Source organism: Brachycentrus maculatus, unplaced genomic scaffold (genome assembly GCF_059751285.1).
Source record: "Brachycentrus maculatus isolate JH-2025_06_01 unplaced genomic scaffold, ASM5975128v1 h1tg000221l, whole genome shotgun sequence".
Classification (NCBI taxonomy): Eukaryota; Metazoa; Arthropoda; class Insecta; order Trichoptera; family Brachycentridae; genus Brachycentrus; species Brachycentrus maculatus.
The window spans coordinates 1,360,902-1,382,017 of NW_028280972.1; the positions used below are offsets into that span (position 1 = coordinate 1,360,902).

Here is a 21,116-nt window from a genome sequence, read left to right on the forward strand (position 1 = left end):
ATAACTTCGGTTATAGGAAAGGGTCGGTGAATAGGTAATTAAATTATTGGACTTTATCACGCAACGGATATGATAGATGACGCTAAAATAATAATGGTGGAATATATAATTTTACGTAATAATGCTATCGCTAAATTTCAAATACAGATTAAAGAATAAATCTTAATATACCCTTTAGGTATCTGGCTACCTGGAAAATTGACAATTTATATAACATATTTTTCGCAAGTGCCTAAAAAGGTGTCCATTCTGTATTTATAACCTATATTTTGTGATTTAGGTAAAATAATGCTGTACATCTGGAACTAGAGACAAGGGAATTATGAACTTTTGGAGTGAGTGAATTTAAAAACACAATATTAATTGTGAGCCCAAGGCTGATCACCTTTTCTTCATGTGTTAACGATCAAGATAACACTGCGTTTATATGATGCAGTGCCCTATGCACCATTGAGGTGCGGATAAGGATTCGAATGAAAAAATGAAAATTAATTGTGACAAAATTAAACCAGCTCATGTCCTTATTCACAAATCTTGTTAATATTTCGCCTTGAGATAAAAGTTCTATAATAAAAAAATACAAACATTTATCTGGTTTTCACCCCATATATCACTCGTCAGGCTAAAATATACTTTTGCTTTTGCTTTTTGATGCATGGAACTATACTGATCTATGCTGTTTACTAGAGAACTTGATTATTTCAATTGGATAAGGGTATTATAGGCGTTGGGACCAGTTAGTTTTGTAATTAAGTAAAATATCAACAGTATTTATGAATACATTTGTAAACCATTCAGAAGCATTTGTTTCTTCTTCTAACCCGAATCCGCATCCAATCGTATTGACGCAGTGTTTTCTTGAACGTCAACAGATGAAGGCAAGGTGATCACTCCTACGCTTCAGGGACCAGTCCACGGTAATATAGAATAAATATAAGATTGTAAAATCACATTATTTATTGTATTTTCACCTCCCCCCTTTGGGAATCAAATCGGGAACTACAGCATGGTAGCTTAACACGTTAACCATTACACCACGGAGTTCAGTATTTATACATGAATAAAATTAAATAAAATACATAATTGTATCGCTTAATTACAACGAATGCAAAATTAGCGAAATAAGTAAAATTTTGAACAGCACCTTAATTCTTTGTCCAACGTACGAGGAAAGTGTCCACACTCAATTAAGTACACATTTGTTTGCATTTCCGACTGCAGGCTACGACTTACAACCCCTCAACTACCTGCAAAGCGCCATTTCCTAGCCATATTCTCCCTAGTGCGCCAATTTCACCCCTTATATAAATAATAAATAATGAAATTAGTCCCAGCAATGTAGCCCCGAGCAGACGAGCGGTCGCGGTATATTGACGCTGTGTTCTCAATATCCACAGAGAGCAACAGTAAACACAATTTATGCAAAATAACAACGTGTCCACGTGCAAGCGAATTACAAATCGATCCAATCCTCCATTTGTGATACCGGAAAGAGTCAAAGAGGATATTATCATGCTTTTTTCGAATTTACTTTTGTCGTGCTTTTTATAAGATTTAAGTTTTGCACTGACATTTCTTGAAGGAACTCCATTTTATAGAATAAAATAAGAGCTATGTAGTTTTTTCCCCATGAATTTTAATTGTATCATCGTAATCAACATCATCAGACATCACCAGTCTTACTTACTCGTACTGTACAACTGTATTACTTGTGTGTGTAGGTACCCAAAGAATTGTAATCCACCATATTTTTTATTGCATGACAATTTTTCCATGAATGCTTATTTGTTTTTTTGAATCTCATCATAGATGAAGACGAACATGGAAGTCTGGGCATTTACGGGGCTGACGACCTTCATAGGTTGGTTTAAGTGATCACTTTACACACGTGTAACATTCACCAATTCTACCCATTATTGACAACCACACTACTCAAATTCTTGGAAGTTAATATATATGAACCAACTTAGAAACCTTGTTCTTCAATCACTAGAACTCACTAGACACATCTATTGGTGAGATGAGATTTAAAAAAAAAAAGAAAATAACTTCTATCATTGAAGATAATTAGGATTTGTGAATAAGTATTTGGACACACTCAGAATGTTAAAATGCTTATTTAGGTTATTTCTGTAAAAAAATCCAATTACTAAATAAATCTTTTACGACAGAAAAAGTTATAACGTAGCATTCTTTAAAAAAAACTGACAAACCTCTAAATTAAACCTCTAAATTAATTTGGTGCTAAATTATATTAACTTTGAAAACTAAATAAAATACATGATAGAAAACTGTTCCAACATGAGTTATTAGAAATTATATTCGGAATGATATGTATATATTGTAGAATACTATATGTATTTTTTAATAAAAATATGAAAAAAAAACAAAGCATATTAATACTTGACAAAATAGCATTTATATACAAACATATCGATTTTATTTCAAAATTAAACTGCTACCGTATATTTAATGATTATGTTTATTTACTCACTTTCCTTTATAGCCATCTCATAAATGTTCCGTGTTGAATTTTTATTATCTTCCGATATTATGACTTAGTTAATAATTTCCTATTATCCTTATTTTCTAAATTTTAATATGTCATATTCTCTTATTTGTACAGGTATTTTATGTCTAATTTATTTATTATAAACTGTGTGATGATTATTATAGTAAGTCATCACTGACGCATTTTCATGTTTTGATTTTACTTTCATAAATCTCATTATTTTTAATATCAAGATCTGCTGAATACTTGGTAAAATTATCCTCTTTTTTGCATTTATACGACTGAACTGTTCTTATAACAATGAAAATATGTTTTTAGATACTGGATTAAAAAAACTGTTAATCTAGTTTAATAAAAAAATATTTACAATCATTTTGTATTTACAATCAAAACTTTTTATGACCCGGAATTACGGTGAAAGGATATATTTAAAAAAAAAATAATTAAAAATAATAATGTCTTGTCCCTTAATCCGGTCCAAGGGCTAAACAATAAACTGCTCTGTTTTCAACCCAAGGGAAGAAACTGCTAAATTTAAAAATAAATCTTTAAGCAGGAAAGGATTCCCTTTTGCCTTCTGAGAATACTAATTCCCACGGAGTGCTCACATTTTCTCAATATTTTCACCTGAGAAAAGAATAATATTTTTGAAAGAATTTGAAACTTATTCGGGAATTCAAAATCGAAACTGATTTATCCATCTCGTTCCTCACTGAAGAAAAAATGTTTAATGAATTTCGAAACTGTAGAATCTGATTTATTACATACATATTACAGAGGCAATATTTAAGTAATAATTTTGTACAATCTTTTAAATAAGCTAAAAAATTAACTCTTACCATCCAAATCATACATATCTTTGATAAATCCGATACATTTGTGCCTTGGCATGTATATATATATATATATATATATATATATATATATATATATATATATATATATATATATATATATATATATATATATATATATATATATATATATATATATATATATATATATATATATATATATATATATATATATATATATATATATATATATATATATATATATATATATATATATATATATATATATATATATATATATATATATATATATATATATATATATATATATATATATATATATATATATATATATATATATAAATATATATATATATATATATATATATATATATATATATATATATATATATATATATATATATATATATATATATATATATATATATATATATATATATATATATATATATATATATATATATATATATATATATATATATATATATATATATATATATATATATATATGTATTTATATATTTATATATGTATATATATTTATATATATTTATACATATATGTATATGTTAGGTCTACTGGAAAAAAGCTGACCGTTTTGGTAACATCATGTTTCAATGAGTATGCGCCTGTTTATTACTTATCAAAATGGCATGATTCCAAGGGCACTTTCCATTTGTTCCATTCTAATTTTCTTACTCAACTTTAATTTTGATTTCCATTATTATATAAAAGTTATGTTGTTGAACCTGATTTACGTCACATAAGTTTTATCAAATATATTCCAATTTTCTGTCAGTGCAGGATTGATTAACCCCGCCATTATAATTTTAACATTTAATAGAACATCACATTGATATTATTTATCGCCTTATGAACTATTTGCGTGAAAAAAGAGATAAAAGAAAGGAAAAGAAGAAAGAGACGTTTTACAAGAGGATAATGGTACTTATACATTGCAGGAAAGTAGGTAAGGTGATAGAAAATGGCAGAGGCGCACGCATTTCTCTAAGGATTCGCGTACAGGAAGCATTGTATTGTAACAAGTCCGTAATAAAAGAAATTGTTGTTACAAACAGAATTTATTGAATGCTCAGTGAGCTATTTGTTGTCTTTTTTTCTAGATGGGTCCTTATAATTGAATACTGACCCCCCATGTATTTGCCTCAAAAAACAGTCTCGAGTTTGGGGGATAAACAAAAGGTGAAAGGCACAATATTGTTTTCAGAGTTTTGGATTAGTCTGCTACAAATTGTACTGATAAAATGAAGAAGGGGTTCTAGAGAACTAGAACGCCTTAGGACACTCGCTGCGGTTAAACCTTTCAAACTTTTCAGTGCTTTGTGTGAACGGGGAAAAAGACCTTCATTTAAACGTATTTGATGAAATACAATTTAAAGCATGTGTAGAACTCTAAATGATTAGCACATGATACTTAATTAAACATGCGAGAATTAAATTACGTTGTTTTGTATACGTATGTTTTGCATATATATATATATATATATATATATATATATATATATATATATATATATATATATATATATATATATATATATATAAATAAATATATATATATATATATATATATATATATATATATATATATATATATATATATATATATATATATATATATATATATATATATATTTATATATATATATATTTGGTTAAATGAGATATTTAACTTGAGAGGTATGAATGATTTAAAACAAAGTTGACAATCAAAACTTGATGCCAGTGTAAAGGCTTTAAACTATATCTTAATATTTTCTTATAAACCAAGCAACCATAAGATTTCGTCATGTTTTAAAGTCGAATTGCTACATATAATTTGGACCTTATAAACTTCAAGTCATTTTTGAGATGTTGGTGCGTTTTTTTTTAAATAACGTATCACTAACACCGAAGCCCGTGAGCAGAAAAATCACTTTTGTATAAGGCTTCCATTAAATTCCAACGGCAGCATCCATGATAAGCAATCAAAAGCTAAATAATAAACAAACTTTCGGTATGTATGTCGTGTATATCAAAAACTAAGTAGATGATACGTCATCAAATAAAATTTGTATGCTGAAGCAACTTATTAAATAGAAGAATTTAATTGAATATTTAATATTTAGGTGCTTTATTGAACATCTCAGAAATTTTACTGCTACTGGTTTTTCGTGGTATGTCCTTACTATTGTGACTAAAAATGTCAAATTATCATCAAGGATCGTACAAGTATTTTATGTAAACTTATAATTTGAAGTATAAAAAGTAATTTCTTGAGGCAAGTTGTTACAATAACACTTGCCCCCCCTTAAAAAAGACTATTTGGTAAACTAATAAGTAACTTCTATATAGAACATAGAACTTCCAAGAATTTGAGTAGTGTGGTTGTCAATAATGGGTAGAATTGGTGAACGTTACACGTGTGTAAAGTGATTACTAAAGTCAGCCCCGTAAATGTCCAGACTTCCATATTCTTCTTTATCTTTGATGAGATGTCAAAAAATAATATGTTATTATTTCAGTACATTATTGAAATGTTGAGATGTGCAGAATAATCACAACTTACTTTGAATGAACTTACATTTTATAATTTGCGAATAATTAAACATCAAAGTCAGTCAATGAAGGTAACTTTTAGATACGAAAACACTTTTATCGGATTTTTTTAAATAAAAATGATCTTTAAACGCGAGAATTGTCGATGGAGTCCATTTGAATCCGCAAAATAAATATTTACGCATGCTGCGTGACACGTATGCCACTGGACCTTGTGATAGTTATTTAGAATGTAACAACTTGCCTCTGTCACAACTTGTCCCTCCCTCTCCAGTTGCTGTCAATTTTTCCACAAAGTATAATCGCACTTTAAAGGCTTTGTTTACATCGGTTTTATTTACATATTAATGAAGGTTTCTGACTAACTCCTACAATATTTTGAATAATTAATTGACTAGCAATTCTCAGGTCTGATATGGAGATTATTTATGCAAAATTAAACAGCAATAGCTATTTTGACCTGGGACCTCGGGTTGTCTTCTCCACTTAAGCTCTCGTACGTAAGTTTATTATTGGAAAGCTCTTCGACGTTTTGTAACAAAGTGCCATCTCATAAAAGCGTTATAGGTATGCGGATTAGTAAAGATGAATATCGCGTACTCAACTACTATAAAAAACACTGTAAACATTGCATAAAATTACGTGAAACTGCACAACTTTGCATTGATTAATAGTAAAATCAACAATTTGATAAAATGCATAATTAAACCCATCAAATAATTTTATTAAATTGAACCTAAAATTTCGGGATAAAAAGACAGTCTCTTATCGTAAAATAATTTATCCAGCTTAAATTCCTCTTCCGTCTTCCGACTGTACCCTAGATGCAGGAAGGGGATGAAAATAACCAAGAACATTTATTTTATTCATATGTATTAAAAAATATATAAACAAAGAATCGTTTTATGTAGTTGACCAAATATGGACGCTTGTGCACTACACTAAATTTTACCAGTTTTTTTTTTAAAAGAAAAGCGACTATGACAGCTTAGCGTGATCAAGTTCACGCGCACCGATACAAAGAAAAACGGACAAAAGTACAAGCCAATCCCAGCCAATCATCCGTTTTATCATGCTAACTGGGCTGCCGGACGGTGAAATTCCGTGTAGTGCACAAGCGGATTTAGGCTGTTAAACCGTTTTCCGGACAAAGTTGGCTCAGTTGATTTTTCCACAGAGGTAAATTTCTCCGTAACAGTGTAAAATAATTGTATTGTTTTCACTAACAACGTTTAACCAAATAAGTTGCCACGGTGAGATGGCTGCTCCGTGCCTTATCTCACACAAGGGTAATTGGCCGAAATATTCGTTTACTTACCGTACAAACGAAGTGTCGAAGCTTTCGGGTGGAAACAGCTCAGCGACGAAAATGTTTCAGGAACATTTTTTTATTCTTCTTTCCGTACAATCGTATCTATTTTCAGTTCCCTTTCTATATATATATATATATATAATATATATATATATATATATATATATATATATATATATATATATATATATATATATATATATATATATATATATATAACGTGGTAATATTATTTTTTGTAAAAATAAAATAAACAATGTGTTGCTTTTAAATTAAAGAATCGACAAAAAAAGTTTATTCTTAATTAATCTTTTATAAATTAAATTTAATGTGACAGTCCACAATATTTTTCTATCTATCTGATTCTCTTGTTTTATTCAGTGCGACGTCTGGCGACATCTGGTGGTAGATTTACGCAATCTGCTTTATGTAGGTGCTTAATAAAATCTATAGGTAGGTAGGTACCTAGATATTTTATTACATTTTTATACTGCATTTTTTTCATGTAACGCGGTGGAACGGCGTTCCGAAAATCAAAATCAATTAGAACAATATTTGCGGTTACGTATTACAATCTACATTTATATAATTCGTCAAAATGATAAAATATGGTATTGTAATGAACTATTTTTTTAATAAAATCCTTGACAGGACATGAAGTTTCGGGACCTTTTTTGATAAAAAAAGCCCTGGTTTTAACTAGCATGTCTGAAATAAATTAAATGAGTATCTCAACACCAGAACTAACGAAAAATGATGCTTGGATATTCATCGAGTATCAGTGCTGGAACCTTATATATTTAAAAAAGGATCTCACATCATTTTTTTTTAATTTTATTAAAAGACAATTACAATGAGACAAATATCATAGAAGCTGTCAAGAAGCACCCTGTCTGCAATGTGTGTAACTGTTCTTTTTTTTCATCATTCACAATCATCTCAACACAATTTTTTTTTGTAACTAAAAATAAAACATTTAAATTATTATTAAACCAATACATAAATTTAAAAAAATATGTTCCAAATATCATAAAGATAAATATTTATTATGCGAATTTAAACAGCTGTGTTTTTTTCAATACTTTGTTTAAAGTTTGTATTAAATTTTTATTCGAATAGGGTTAACATAATTTTACGATAAATATGTAAAAATTTGACATCTCAACATAGACGAAAAGAAGGATGGTGTATACAGGACATACGACCTGTCATAGGGTGGTTTAGGTAATCCCTTTAAACAGGTGTAGCATTCATCATTCTACCCATGATTGACACCCAAACGCCTCAAATTTTTGTAACTCGTAGATAAACTAATCAATCTCATGACACACACACACACAAATATATATATATATATATATATATATATATATATATATATATATATATATATATATATATATATATATATATATATATATATATATATATATATATATATATATATATATATATATATATATATATATAAGTCCACAACAGCTATCTATGTTGGATCGAGAAAGCTTTTATTTAGCTGAAAACCTTTTATTTGTATGTAAAAAGTAACTTTATTTAATATTACCCTGGACTGGTTCCCAAAGCGCAGGATCACCTTGCCTTCATGTAAGTTATGGTCAAGATAACACTGCTTCAATACGATACAGTGCCCTATGCATCATTGGGTGTGGATAAAGGTAAGATGATGATTTACTTTATGACATTGATAATAACCATAATAATTAAGAAAGGTGTGTTGAGATGGTTTGGACATGTAGAACGAATGAGTTAGGGAAAAACGGTAAAACAAATTTATGAGGCGAATGTAATTGAAAAAAGGAGCAGAGGAAGACCGAGAAAAACATGGCACGATTAGGTATGCCAAATACTTGAAAGTGGTCAGGTTGAACGTTTTGAACGTGGAAGAGGCGAAGAATGTTTGCAAAGAGAGTGGTGTGGCATTCTATTCTTTCTGCCTACCCCTTCGGGAAAGCGGCGTGATGGTTAGTTAGTTACTTAGTTAATAACCATAATCAAAATAAATAAAAAATCTCCAATATTCCAAATCATCGTTCATAAATCTGGGCGTTCTCCATTTGGTAGTAATTTTAACATTTTGACATCTTAACATAGATAAAATTGATGGATAAGATATAAATTATTTCCAAATTAATTATTATGAAAAATCAAAAATTGTTTAAAAATAATTTAAAAAACCGTGACCCTAATATCAATGCCATTCATTCTTTATTGCACCTGTGCTATGTTTGCAATTATTTTTCAAAGGTTTCAAAGCTTTAAAAAATTGTTTGATAATGTTTAAATAATAAAGACATTTTAATCTGTTTTGAATATTGAAAGCATTAACTTTGTGGATCATATTGATATATTATTTCGAGAAATAAAAATACTTTGTGTTCTGATCCACTCACAATGTGAGTGGATCAGAACACAAAGTATTTTTATTTCTCGAAATATTATATATTTTAATCACTCAAATATTTGTAGATTCATTAAACTTTGGATTGAAGAAAGTTTTTTCTAGGCAAAGACTAATTTATTTGAATTGATGCATGACACCTATGTTTCGAATTTGAGCAATAGGTATATATAGAAGTTCCAAGAATTCGAGTATTGTGATTGTCAATCATTGGTAGAATTGGTTAATGTTACCGTGTGTAAAGTGAACACATAAACCAGCCTATGACGGTCGTAATCCCCGTAAATGCCAAGACTTCAATATTATTCTTCACCAATGTTGAGATGTCAATTTAATTTAATTTTTATAAAAGAAAAATATTTGTGTTTTTTATTATTTACACAAATGTTTCAATTTCACACTGTGAGCCTTATGATTAGAAATAGGTATCAAATTGTGGTAGAGTGGGTTCGAACCGAGAAACTCTGACTTAAGAGTCCGCGAAAGTAACCACGGGACCACGACCCGACAAAATAACATATTTCAGTAAGTCAAAAAAGTTTGATAATCATTGCTATTTATTTTCATATGATTTTTTTAGAGCAAAACGTATAAAAAGATCTCAAAATACAGAAAATGACTTAATTTCGTTAGAAATGAAGTGCTCAGTTTATTTCAGTAAGTTTCTAGAAACATCTCATTATTTTACTTTATCTATAAGTATTTACTTTATTTTATTGTGATGAGGAAGAAGTATGTCATGGAAGATTAATCGGGAGATGAGATAAGAAACGCCAATATCTGGTCATCACCAGAAGAAGATGACAATTTAATGAATATGTGTGTGTATTTTCCAGGTGTTCTACTCTTCGCAGTCCTGGCGGCGTTGAGCAATGCCCAGGATCCTGACTGCCCTCAGTATTGCCCTTTAAACTTAGACCCAGTTTGCGCAATAAGTTACAACACCCTGGAGCTCAGAGTATTCTCAAACCCATGCACCCTTGAAGTGCAGAACTGCAACAACCCTGACGATGGTAAGCATTCTTCCTATGTTGCGTTTGCCTTCCACTTCCATATGTATTATCTCGTATTTCTTAACACTCTACGATAAAGTTTGGTAATCTTAAGAGCAATTTCACTCTTGCTATAGCCGCTCTAAACAGGGACTCAGTGCTACAGTAAAACCACTCTCCCAGGATATGCGCCTTCTTACTATGCTGCGTTTACCTTCCACTTTACCTTGCATAAATACGTATTTCTCTCACCAGTTACGTGTTATTTAATTTCTTTGTTAGAATTACCCTAAATTTTCCAAGGCATTATAATTGTACTTAAAAATCACGAACAAGTATTGCCATTCCACTTCAGCCACTCACGTTCTCTCCTTCACACACACCTCACATCTGGAAGCAGGATTTTTTTTAATTTAAACTTTTTTCTAGAAATCAAGATGATGAGACATGAATATCATAAATGTTATTTATTTTTAATTGATATATGACCACGAAATGTATGATTTTTTGTTGTTGTCCAGATTACAGTTCATACATTTTTTGTTCAGAGTATATTGTCTTTTTTTATCTAGAGTACAACGTCATAACTTTTTTTTTGTCCAAAAAACATCTTCATTTAAAAAAATTGTCCGGAGTACATCTTCATTATATTTTTTTGTTCAGAGTACCTACATTTTAATTTTTTTTTTTATCTTGAATTTATTTTCATTAACTTTATGTCTAAGAGTATATCTCATATTTTTTTGTCCAGAGTACATCTTATTATTTTTTCTTCCAGAGTATATCTTCATTAAAAATATTTACCAGAGTACATTTTCATTAATTTTTTAGTCCAGAGAACATCTACATATTTTTTTTTTGTCCCGAGTATATCTTCATTATTTTTTGGTCCAAAGTATATTTTAATTAAATATATGTTTTGTCCAGAGTACATCTTCATTCGCCGAGGAACGTGTGACGGTGATGAGCCACTATCAGCTCCGGCGGGACCCGAACCCACCCCTGAGGAACCAATTCCCGATGTGCCAATCTCCAAGAAAAAATCACATTATTATGATTAAATGAGATGCATTTCTGTAATAAAGGCGCTAAAGTAACCAATTTTGTTTTCGTTATTTTTTTTAAATTACAATTTATTATATCAGAACTAACTTTCTAACTAACGAACCATCACGCCACTTCTCCGCGGGTATAGGTAGAACGAGTATAACGCCATACCAATCTGTCACTTGAATTTGGTCAGATCAGGAGTCGTAATAATCAGCGGTTATGTTATATGTGAGGTATGCATGAATGTGGAATAGGCGAAGAATGTTTGTTAAGACAGAGTAGTGTGGCGTTCCATTCTCTCTACCTTCTCCCGCGGGGAAGCGATAAGATGGTTAGTATATTAGTTTTTTTGATGTTAAATATATGAATTAAAAATATAAGACAGACGTCAAATATCAGGCATATATACAATAAATGTCAGGCATTGATCAGGCGATTCAAATATCAAGCATATACTCGTATAAACGTCAGGCATGAGTTCGTATTACGGTACACATATTTGAACCGCACCCCAGTGGTGCATAGGGCACTGCATCGTATAAACGCAGTGTTATCTTGATCGTTAATACACGAAGGAAAGGTGATCAGCCCTCCGCTTCAGGTAGCAGTCCAGATTAATATTGAATAAATATTAGAGTGATAAAATCACTTATATTTATTAGACCCCCCTCTGGGAATCGAACCTGGGACCTCTAGAACGGTAGACGAGCGCGCTGACCATAACACTACGGAGGCGGACATATTAGTTATTTAAAAATCTAGTATTTCTGGCGTAGTCACCCCAAAGGTTTTTTTGTTGTTGTTCTAAAACGTGCAAATTTGTTACAGGGTTTCGCATAACTGCTGAGATAGTTCTATTTGTCAACTCTACTTTGTACTAAGCAATTTGAAACACAAAAGTTTTGTATTGTAGCAAATGGATTTTTTAATGAGAGTCTGGGGCTGTGGTCACGCGGTTAGTCAATGTCTCTAGGCTCAACTCTACAGTCTGCTGTAGTTTGATTACTATTTTCAAATATAAACCCCTTGTTACAAAGTAATATTTAATGGGAATATTTGCGTATCTAGACACACAGACTCACACACATACACACATACATGGAATGAACATGGTTTGAAATATATTTTAATAAAACTTGCTTGTTTTATTGCTTTTGAGAATTGTCATCTGTTTACTCTTAATTTTTTTCAGCCACTGCTTTGCCAACGTTTGTAGAACTATGATATTTTGATATGATTTGCGTTTAGCATGTTTGAATGGTTCTCTCTCTTGTTAAATTTATATTAATAAATAAACTCTTTACAGCGTTAAGGACAATATGTTGCTATTCAAGAGAGGTAAATAAAAAATAATTCTAGATCTGTTGTTTTCTTTCATCGCGATGCATCGTAGGGACTCAGCTGGCTGTTTTTTTCATTATTTTTTGTTTAATGCATGTATATTTTTTAAGATAGTGACAATAACATACTCTAAAGATCTTTTTGAATTCTTTCAGTAACCATTGGTGTGACGAAAATTTTGTTCCTTTCGACATTTTCAGACTTCTTCAATTTATTCTCGAGATCAAATTCGATTGATTTTGACTGTGATTATAATGTAAAAATATCTTTTATTTCCAGACAGTTGTTTAGTTAAGTAGCTTTTTCATATTCTAATAAAATAGTTGACTTTTTAAATTTATTAGTAAATTCACCAAAACATTGAATAAAATTATGTCTGGATTATGATATTGATGGATGTAGTAACTCATAAAACCTTTGGACAATCCATTTCATGTCGTTTTGTAATGTTGAATTTCAGTTGGATAGCTAAAAATTCGCCTAAAATTGATGAGTCATATATTTCTGGGGTGGATGCTATTAAGTTTTATAGAAATCATCAGGTTATATTGATTCTTAAATTTTAAATATTCGTTAGTTGATTATTTGTTCATGAACCATTAAATTCGCTGAGTGATATTAATATAATTTTTTATGGAGTAAGATGTTTTTAATTCTCGTTTTACCAATTAATAGTTGAGTAAATATTGAACGTTTATGCCTACAGTGTCATTGTATGACTCCAAATGTCGATTTTTTACACCATAAGTATTTTCATTTAAGTACATTAAACAGGAAGCACTAAAAGAAGAAGATCTCTATCAACGTTGCTTTTACAATATTTTGTCGGAAAATATCCTAAAAGTATTTAATTTTTTGTCGTTTTTTATGTTGTCTGTATTTAGAGTAGTAACTCGAGGGCTTGTGAATGTTTTCAAATTATACTGTTCAAATTTTGCGTATTATTATGTTGTTATTTATTATGCCCGTGTTTAGAGTATCTCGATGGTTTGCGAATGATTTTAAATCTGTCTGTTAAAAATATGTAAATTATTTAATAAGCAAATGTTTACTTGTGGATAGTTTAAGAGCAAAATATTAACATATAGCTACTAGCCAAATATAATTATTTATACATATACATATATATATATATATATATATATATATATATATATATATATATATATATATATATATATATATATATATATATATATATATATATATATATATATATATATATATATATATATATATATATATATATATTATATATTTATATATATATATATATACATATATATATATATTTATATATATATATATATACATATATATATATATTTATATATATATATATATTTATATATAAATATATATTTATATATATATATATATATATATATATATATATATATATATATATATATATATATATTTATGTATATATATATATATATATATATATATATATATATATATATATATATATATATATATATATAAATATATATATATATATATATATATATATATATATATATATATATATATATATATATATATTTATACTTTATTACACATATAGTTAACTCTGAGCTCATAGATGGGAGCTAAATTTGAAAAAAACTGTTTCACGTTTTTTTAGTAGGTACCGGAAAAAATCCGTTTCTATAACATACGTGATTAAAATTAGTAACAATTATAAGCTTATTTTTTGAGATATACTTAAGCTCAAAGTTACAAATAACGTATGTCTTTATACGTAAGCTTATTTGAAGAGAAACATAGAATTTATGACAAAATTATTAATTCCGGGATGAGGATGGATTACCAATGTACCTACTATTATTCACATCTAAAGCTGAAAATAGCTGTATAATTACTTACTCAGCATTTCATACGTTTGTATAAGCTTTAAGAGATTTATTTATCAAGGCAGTCGTGAAGCAGTATGGGTAAATAATTAGCATATTCTTGGCTCAATGTATTAACATATACGATACTTGTATTTTAGAAACCTACGCATTTTCGCTTCGATTTACTTATTCATTTTGACGTCATGTAATTTAAATATTTTGAATTTTCGTTTCTCATATCGTAGTCATACAGGAGAAAGTGACCAAGTGCATTTTTTACGAAACCGTGATCATTGACTATTTGATACCTTACTAGCTTAATATTGCCCTGAAAAACATCCCAAAGGATTTTAAACTTGGAAGTATAATATATTGACTTGGTAAAAATGACTAACTGCATTGATGTTCATTTTTTTGCCAAGCAAAAGTGACTTGAATGGCCCTCCTGAACATTTTACGTTTTGGTAGTTGGTCACTTTCTCTTCTAATCTTAATAACTTTGTGAAAATTTTGGGTTCTTAATAAAAGGGTAAAAAAAGGAAAACACCTGATTAATCACCACACCGCTTTCCGCAGCGGTAGGCAGAGAGGTTAAATCGACACACCATTCTGTCTTTGCAAACATTCTTCGTCCCTTTCATATTTGTGTATCTCCTCACGTGCTCGCCAAACCAGACCACATACAGGTATTCTACATAATAATAATAATAAAACCCTTATCCGCACCTCAATGGTGCATAGGGCACTGCGTCATATAAACACAGTGTTATCTTGATCGTTTACACATGAAAGAAAGGTGATCAGCCCCCCGCTTCAGGTACCAGTCCAGGGTAATATTGAATAAATATGACAGTGAAAAAATCACTAATATTTATTTTACCCCCCTTGGGAATCGAACCCGGGACCTCCAGAACGGTAGCCGAGCATGCTGACCATTACACTACGGAGGCGGACAAAAGGTATTCTACATACTTGAACATATTTCTTCGGTCTTCTTTGCTTCTATTGAAAACCACATTCGCCTGAGAGATCACATTTTGACAAATCAATAGTTAATTCCACATTCGGTGTTCAATCATGATAATGAGTATATCAAAACACTTGTCACAACGAATGACAATTTTGATTATTTTTTGACATCTCAATAATAATAATAATAATTTGGATAATTTGCGCCATTTTCGTAAAATATTAACTCAAGGGCGCTTATAAAGACATGGATAATAATAATAATAACAGGATGATGATGATAATGATATACAAAATATAAATGGATTAAAGCGTCGTCAATCGGTCTCGGGCGTTGAGTCCGGAGCGGGGAAAAGATGAGCCGACAAATTAAAACGCCTTCATCTTGATCCCCTTGGGCTGGAGAATGGCCAAGGTATTGGGCATGACGACTTCCTGAACGATAGTTGTCAAGCTGGAGTGCAGCTTGTTGAGCTCCCCGTCATTGTGGATAACACAGTTCAAACGGGACTTCACTTTTATCCTAATGGGAGCTGGCGTAATTGAGGTATTTAACAACATAACTCAACATGGTATACATGGAAATCTGGGCATTTATGGGGCTTACGACCGTCAAAGGTTAGTTTAAGTGATCACTTTACACAAGTGTGACATTCAACAATTCTACCCATGATTGACAACCACACCTATCAAATTCATGGAACTTCTAGATATATTGATTAATCTCAAAACATAGTATTTGAACTCACTAAATCTTCACTAGAGATATTAATGGTAGGATGGGAGGAGTTTTTTATTTAGCAGAAACTCATTTATTTGTACGTGAAGTCCGAATCCTGCATTATATTCACAAACATGAGAAACGCTAGGAAATATGCTTTTCATTTTATTTAAGAAAAACAAAAATAAGGAAATAAAAAATGAAATTATAATTAATAAATGTTAAGTAAATGTTGATTTTTAAAATGGATAAATAGCAACAAAAAGTGAAAAAATCATTGAATATAAAAACCGTAATTTATAACATATCAACTTGAAATTAGATAACGTCATATTAAAAAGTATTGGCAGATGTTTACTGAATTCATTCGAATAAACGTGGCATCTGCTGTATAGCCTTATATTTTTATTTTTAATATTCATTAAACAGGCGGACACAACTTTTGTATAATACAGCCAGAATTGTCTTGTAAAGTTTTGTAATATCAAGATGAGTTACAAAAAAAGTTTTTATTTCTAACTACACCGCAAACCGATTCTTATAAAATGAGTTTTGAAAGCGGTGCATGTAACTATGAAACTGAAACTGTTTCAGAAAACTCAAAAGCTATTCTGCTGAAAACACCTGACGCTCCTTTTAAATAAATTATTCTTACATTTATATCAAGATGTGGCGTTTTTAGGTTTTAAAGGGACGCGCGTTGGTCTAATTTTTTAAACTTAGTAAAGAGGTCTACTATGAAAAGATTTTACTAAATTAAATTAAAAAGTCACCACAATTGGGAAAATCGTGTTTTAATCCCAGATACCAAATATTTATTTTTTGAGTTCCAATTGGTCGATGTAAAGATTCACAATCAAATCAAATAACTAACTAACTATCACGCCGCTTCCCCGCAGGAGAAGGCAGAGAAGGAAGAGAATAAAACGCCACACCACTCTGTCTTTGCAAACATTCTTCGCCTCTCCCACATTCATGTATCTCCTCATACATATCCACCATTTTTTCGACTCTTTCAAGTGTTTGATATACCTGATCGTGCCAAATTTTTCTCCGTCTTCCTCTGCTTCTTTTTCCAACTACATTCGCCTCATAAATTCATTTTACCGTTCTTTCCTCACTCATTTTTTTTTCACATTTTCAACCCATCTCAACACACCTTTCTTTGTTTTTTCGTTAATGCTTTTCTAAGCATATCATCTATCATAAATCGTTTTGCCGCTATATCACAAATCGACAGCATTCAGTGTACATTTATCCTTCTTTTTTCAACTCCATGGTTCGCTTCCTCACATTAGGGTTGGATCCAGGACTACGTTGTGTACTGCCAGTTTGGCTTTAGCTAAAAATTGCCAATTAGGATTTCTATTTTCCCATAAACAATAGCATGACCGAAAAACGTGAAATTATTTGCATTATACTCTTTCGTAGCACTAAGCAAATGGGTTTGTGTTGTTCTTAGGTAACAAAACTATAGTTAAAAAATAATTTTCATTATCAAGGCGTACGTTTAAGTTTATTATTTTTTTACATCTCATCAAAGATGAAGAAGAATATGGAAGTCTGGGCATTTACGGGGCTGACGCCACTCAAATTCTTGGAAGTTCTTTATATATGAACCAATTTAGAAACCTTGTTATTGTGGTTGTCAAAAATGGGTAGAATTGGTGAATGTTACACGTGTGTAAAGTGATCACTTAAACCAGCCTATGACGGTCGTCAGCCCCATAAATGTCCAGACTTCCATATTCTTCTTCATTTTTGATGAGATGTCAAAAAATAATATGAAAATAACTCCTGTAATTGGAGATAATCCAGATTTTGTGAACAAGTATTTGGACACACTCAAAATGTTGTAAGTATTAATGAGTTTTCTACACGGGGGGATTAAATTGCAAATTCCGTAATAAAATAAAATTATCTCGTATAATTAAAATATCTGGTCGTATAACACATAAAATTTATCTCATTATGTTATGTTATATTAATAACTATAATTTGGAACTTCATTTTATTATGTGAAACCTCTTAGGCGGCGATTCGAGAATCGACAACTGGACGAGAATTGAGAGTGAAATTTGAAGGACGCGTCACGTTTATTGGAGAAATTTCGCTACATGAGAGAGAAGAAAGATATAACGCAGACAGAAGGAGAAAGAAAGCCATACATTCCGACGCTACGGGAGTGGAGCAAAAGAAAACAACGTTTAGACGACGCTACAAAGAACAGTGGTTCTCAACCCTTTTTGAAGTCAGGGAGCACTTTTGATCATAAGGAAAATTCGCGATACACCAAAACTAAAGATTAAAAAAATATACAAAGATAACTTTTGTAAAAATTAAAAAAAATATATTTTATTACAGACAAGATAAAAGTTACATTAATTTTTAAAAATACGTAAAAACGTTAATACTCGAATGAAACCTTTTACGGTAAAAATTATTGAATGGACAATTGTATTCAGCTTTAACAAATTTCAACGATATTGGGTCTATTTTTTTTATAAAACTTCTATCATTTCTTCATCCGAATTTCTATCTCAGCCAAGGTTCACAAATCAAGGATCGAAAATCCTTTCAATGATCCTACCATTGATAGAGCACCGTCTGTATAAATTCCTACACATAACTCCCGTGATATTTTCAATTGCTCTAAGTATGATGATATAGAATCAAAGATATCTTGACCGCTGTTGTGAGGTAAGCACACACAATTTCACTTTGCATGGGTGCTGTTCTCTAGCCATTTTATTTGCTACTCAAATCGTACAGTCAATGAACGAACATTATATTTTGGTTTTAATAATTTCGCGGAGCACTTGAAACAAGGTCGCGGAGCACCGGTTAAGAACCACTGACATATGATAATATGTGCACGTTGTTGATGTACACGCCAGACGGTGTTTCTTGTTCGTGGGATTTGTCTTTGTTCCTCTTATTCTTTATTTTTGGATTTATTTTTATCACTTTAAAGATGCTAAACGCGCATTTTTTGAAAAGTAAAAACTCGGCTTTAAAACAAGTATTAAAATTAAAAATCAATAAATGAAAAAGTACTGAAACAAAAGTTACCTACTTTCATCGTTAATTTGCTTGTCTTTTTATGTATAATTAACAATCGGAGCTTTTTTCTTAGGATATGTACTTAACTTTATATGAAATATGCTCTTGTTAAGAGAATTTAATCAATATCCACTCAAAATGTACGTTGTTTAGAAGTTATATGTATGGGTCCCATTCAAAATATTCACCTCCCTGACGAACATACTCATCCCAAAGGTGTTTCGGCTTTTGGAAACATTCTTTTGTAATGTCCTTAACTTTCCAGCGGGCGCGTTGTAATAGAATTTATGACAAATGCACCTTATCCCTTCCTCCACCCTTACCACTTAATTGCAAGCATCGAGCTCCGAGCTATTTGAAGGTCAGTGTCTCTCTAAACTACAGACGTACCTAGTGTGCTAAGACGTTTTTGTTTTCCATTGAAATTTGGAAATTTCTTTTGAGCGTAAATTAAAAAAATCGCTCCATAAAGTGTATTTCATATGGAAATAAACCAATTTTCCTATAAATTTTTCAATTCAATCATTTCTTGTGTAGCCAAATGTAATTTTTATTTATTTTAGACGCGTTTTAACAGGAAAACATGTCAGACCAATTGAAGAGAGGAGAAAACAATGGAGTATTTTTAATTGGAAAAAATAAATTTACACAAAATAATTTTATGACTAATATATTTATAGAGGTCAGAAAATTAATAAAACAAGATGTTATTTCTAAAAACAAGCAGGTAAGATTTTTTTAGCATTTAACGGTTAATTACAAGACGAAGAAAAAGAATAACAAGGACTACCCAGTAAACCACTGAATGAAGTGAATTAATGAATGCTGATTTCGTTTCAAAGTTTTGATTAGTTTTTAAATAAATGTCTGCTTTCCGTGAAAAAATACAATGAAATTAAAACAATTAAGAAATCTTAGGGAAAAGAAAGATGTAGGTACTCATAATTTCTTAGAACAAATATAAGAATAATATTCTCCAAAAGAACGAATTGCGGTACTCAAATAATATTAGAAAAAATGTAATAATGAATTCCTTCATCTTAAATGAAACACTCCCCTTATCATTTATTAATGTTTCGGTGGATTTTGAATAAGACATACCCATAACCAAACAATGAAAACGTATTTTTCACTGTCATTGATGGGTTTTATTTAATTGCATAAAAATGCTTAACAAAAACAAAAACGACCATAACAAAAAACTTTAAAACAGCGCAATGGTACTTAAGGCCTTTTGCCCTGTCCGAGAATTAGCAAATAAGCAGAAGGCATTAATAATTCTTAAAGCGTAATTGTACGATGACAGTTAGTGAGAGGTTGTTACAATGGGGTGGGATCAAATGTAAGCCATGGGATGTACGGTTTCTGGCCCAGGGGAAGGGAATTCAAGTATAGAAGCATAGACATCTGTTGCGTGTTAGCTAACAATTTTCAGTTTTATGCGGTTGCGTTCGTTTTTCATTTGATTTCTTACAAAGAAGACCGATGGGTATTGTTTTTACAACATTTTGAGTGTGTCAAA

At 30.4% G+C, this 21,116-nt stretch overlaps 1 protein-coding gene and 1 long non-coding RNA gene across 2 annotated transcripts in view; one reads left to right on the forward strand and one right to left on the reverse strand.

Annotated features, from left to right (window-relative positions):
- Positions 1-21,116, reverse strand: part of LOC148306892 (uncharacterized) — a 123,029-nt gene that overhangs the window by 20,590 nt on the left and 81,323 nt on the right. The window lies entirely within an intron of this gene.
- LOC148306893 (vasotab-TY1-like) lies at positions 10,235-11,710 on the forward strand. Its single transcript, XM_088264233.1, has 3 exons — positions 10,235-10,274; positions 10,454-10,630; positions 11,537-11,710. The coding sequence occupies exons 1-3, from the start codon at positions 10,253-10,255 to the stop codon at positions 11,668-11,670; spliced, it is 333 nt and encodes a 110-aa protein (XP_088120359.1). The 5' UTR covers positions 10,235-10,252; the 3' UTR covers positions 11,671-11,710.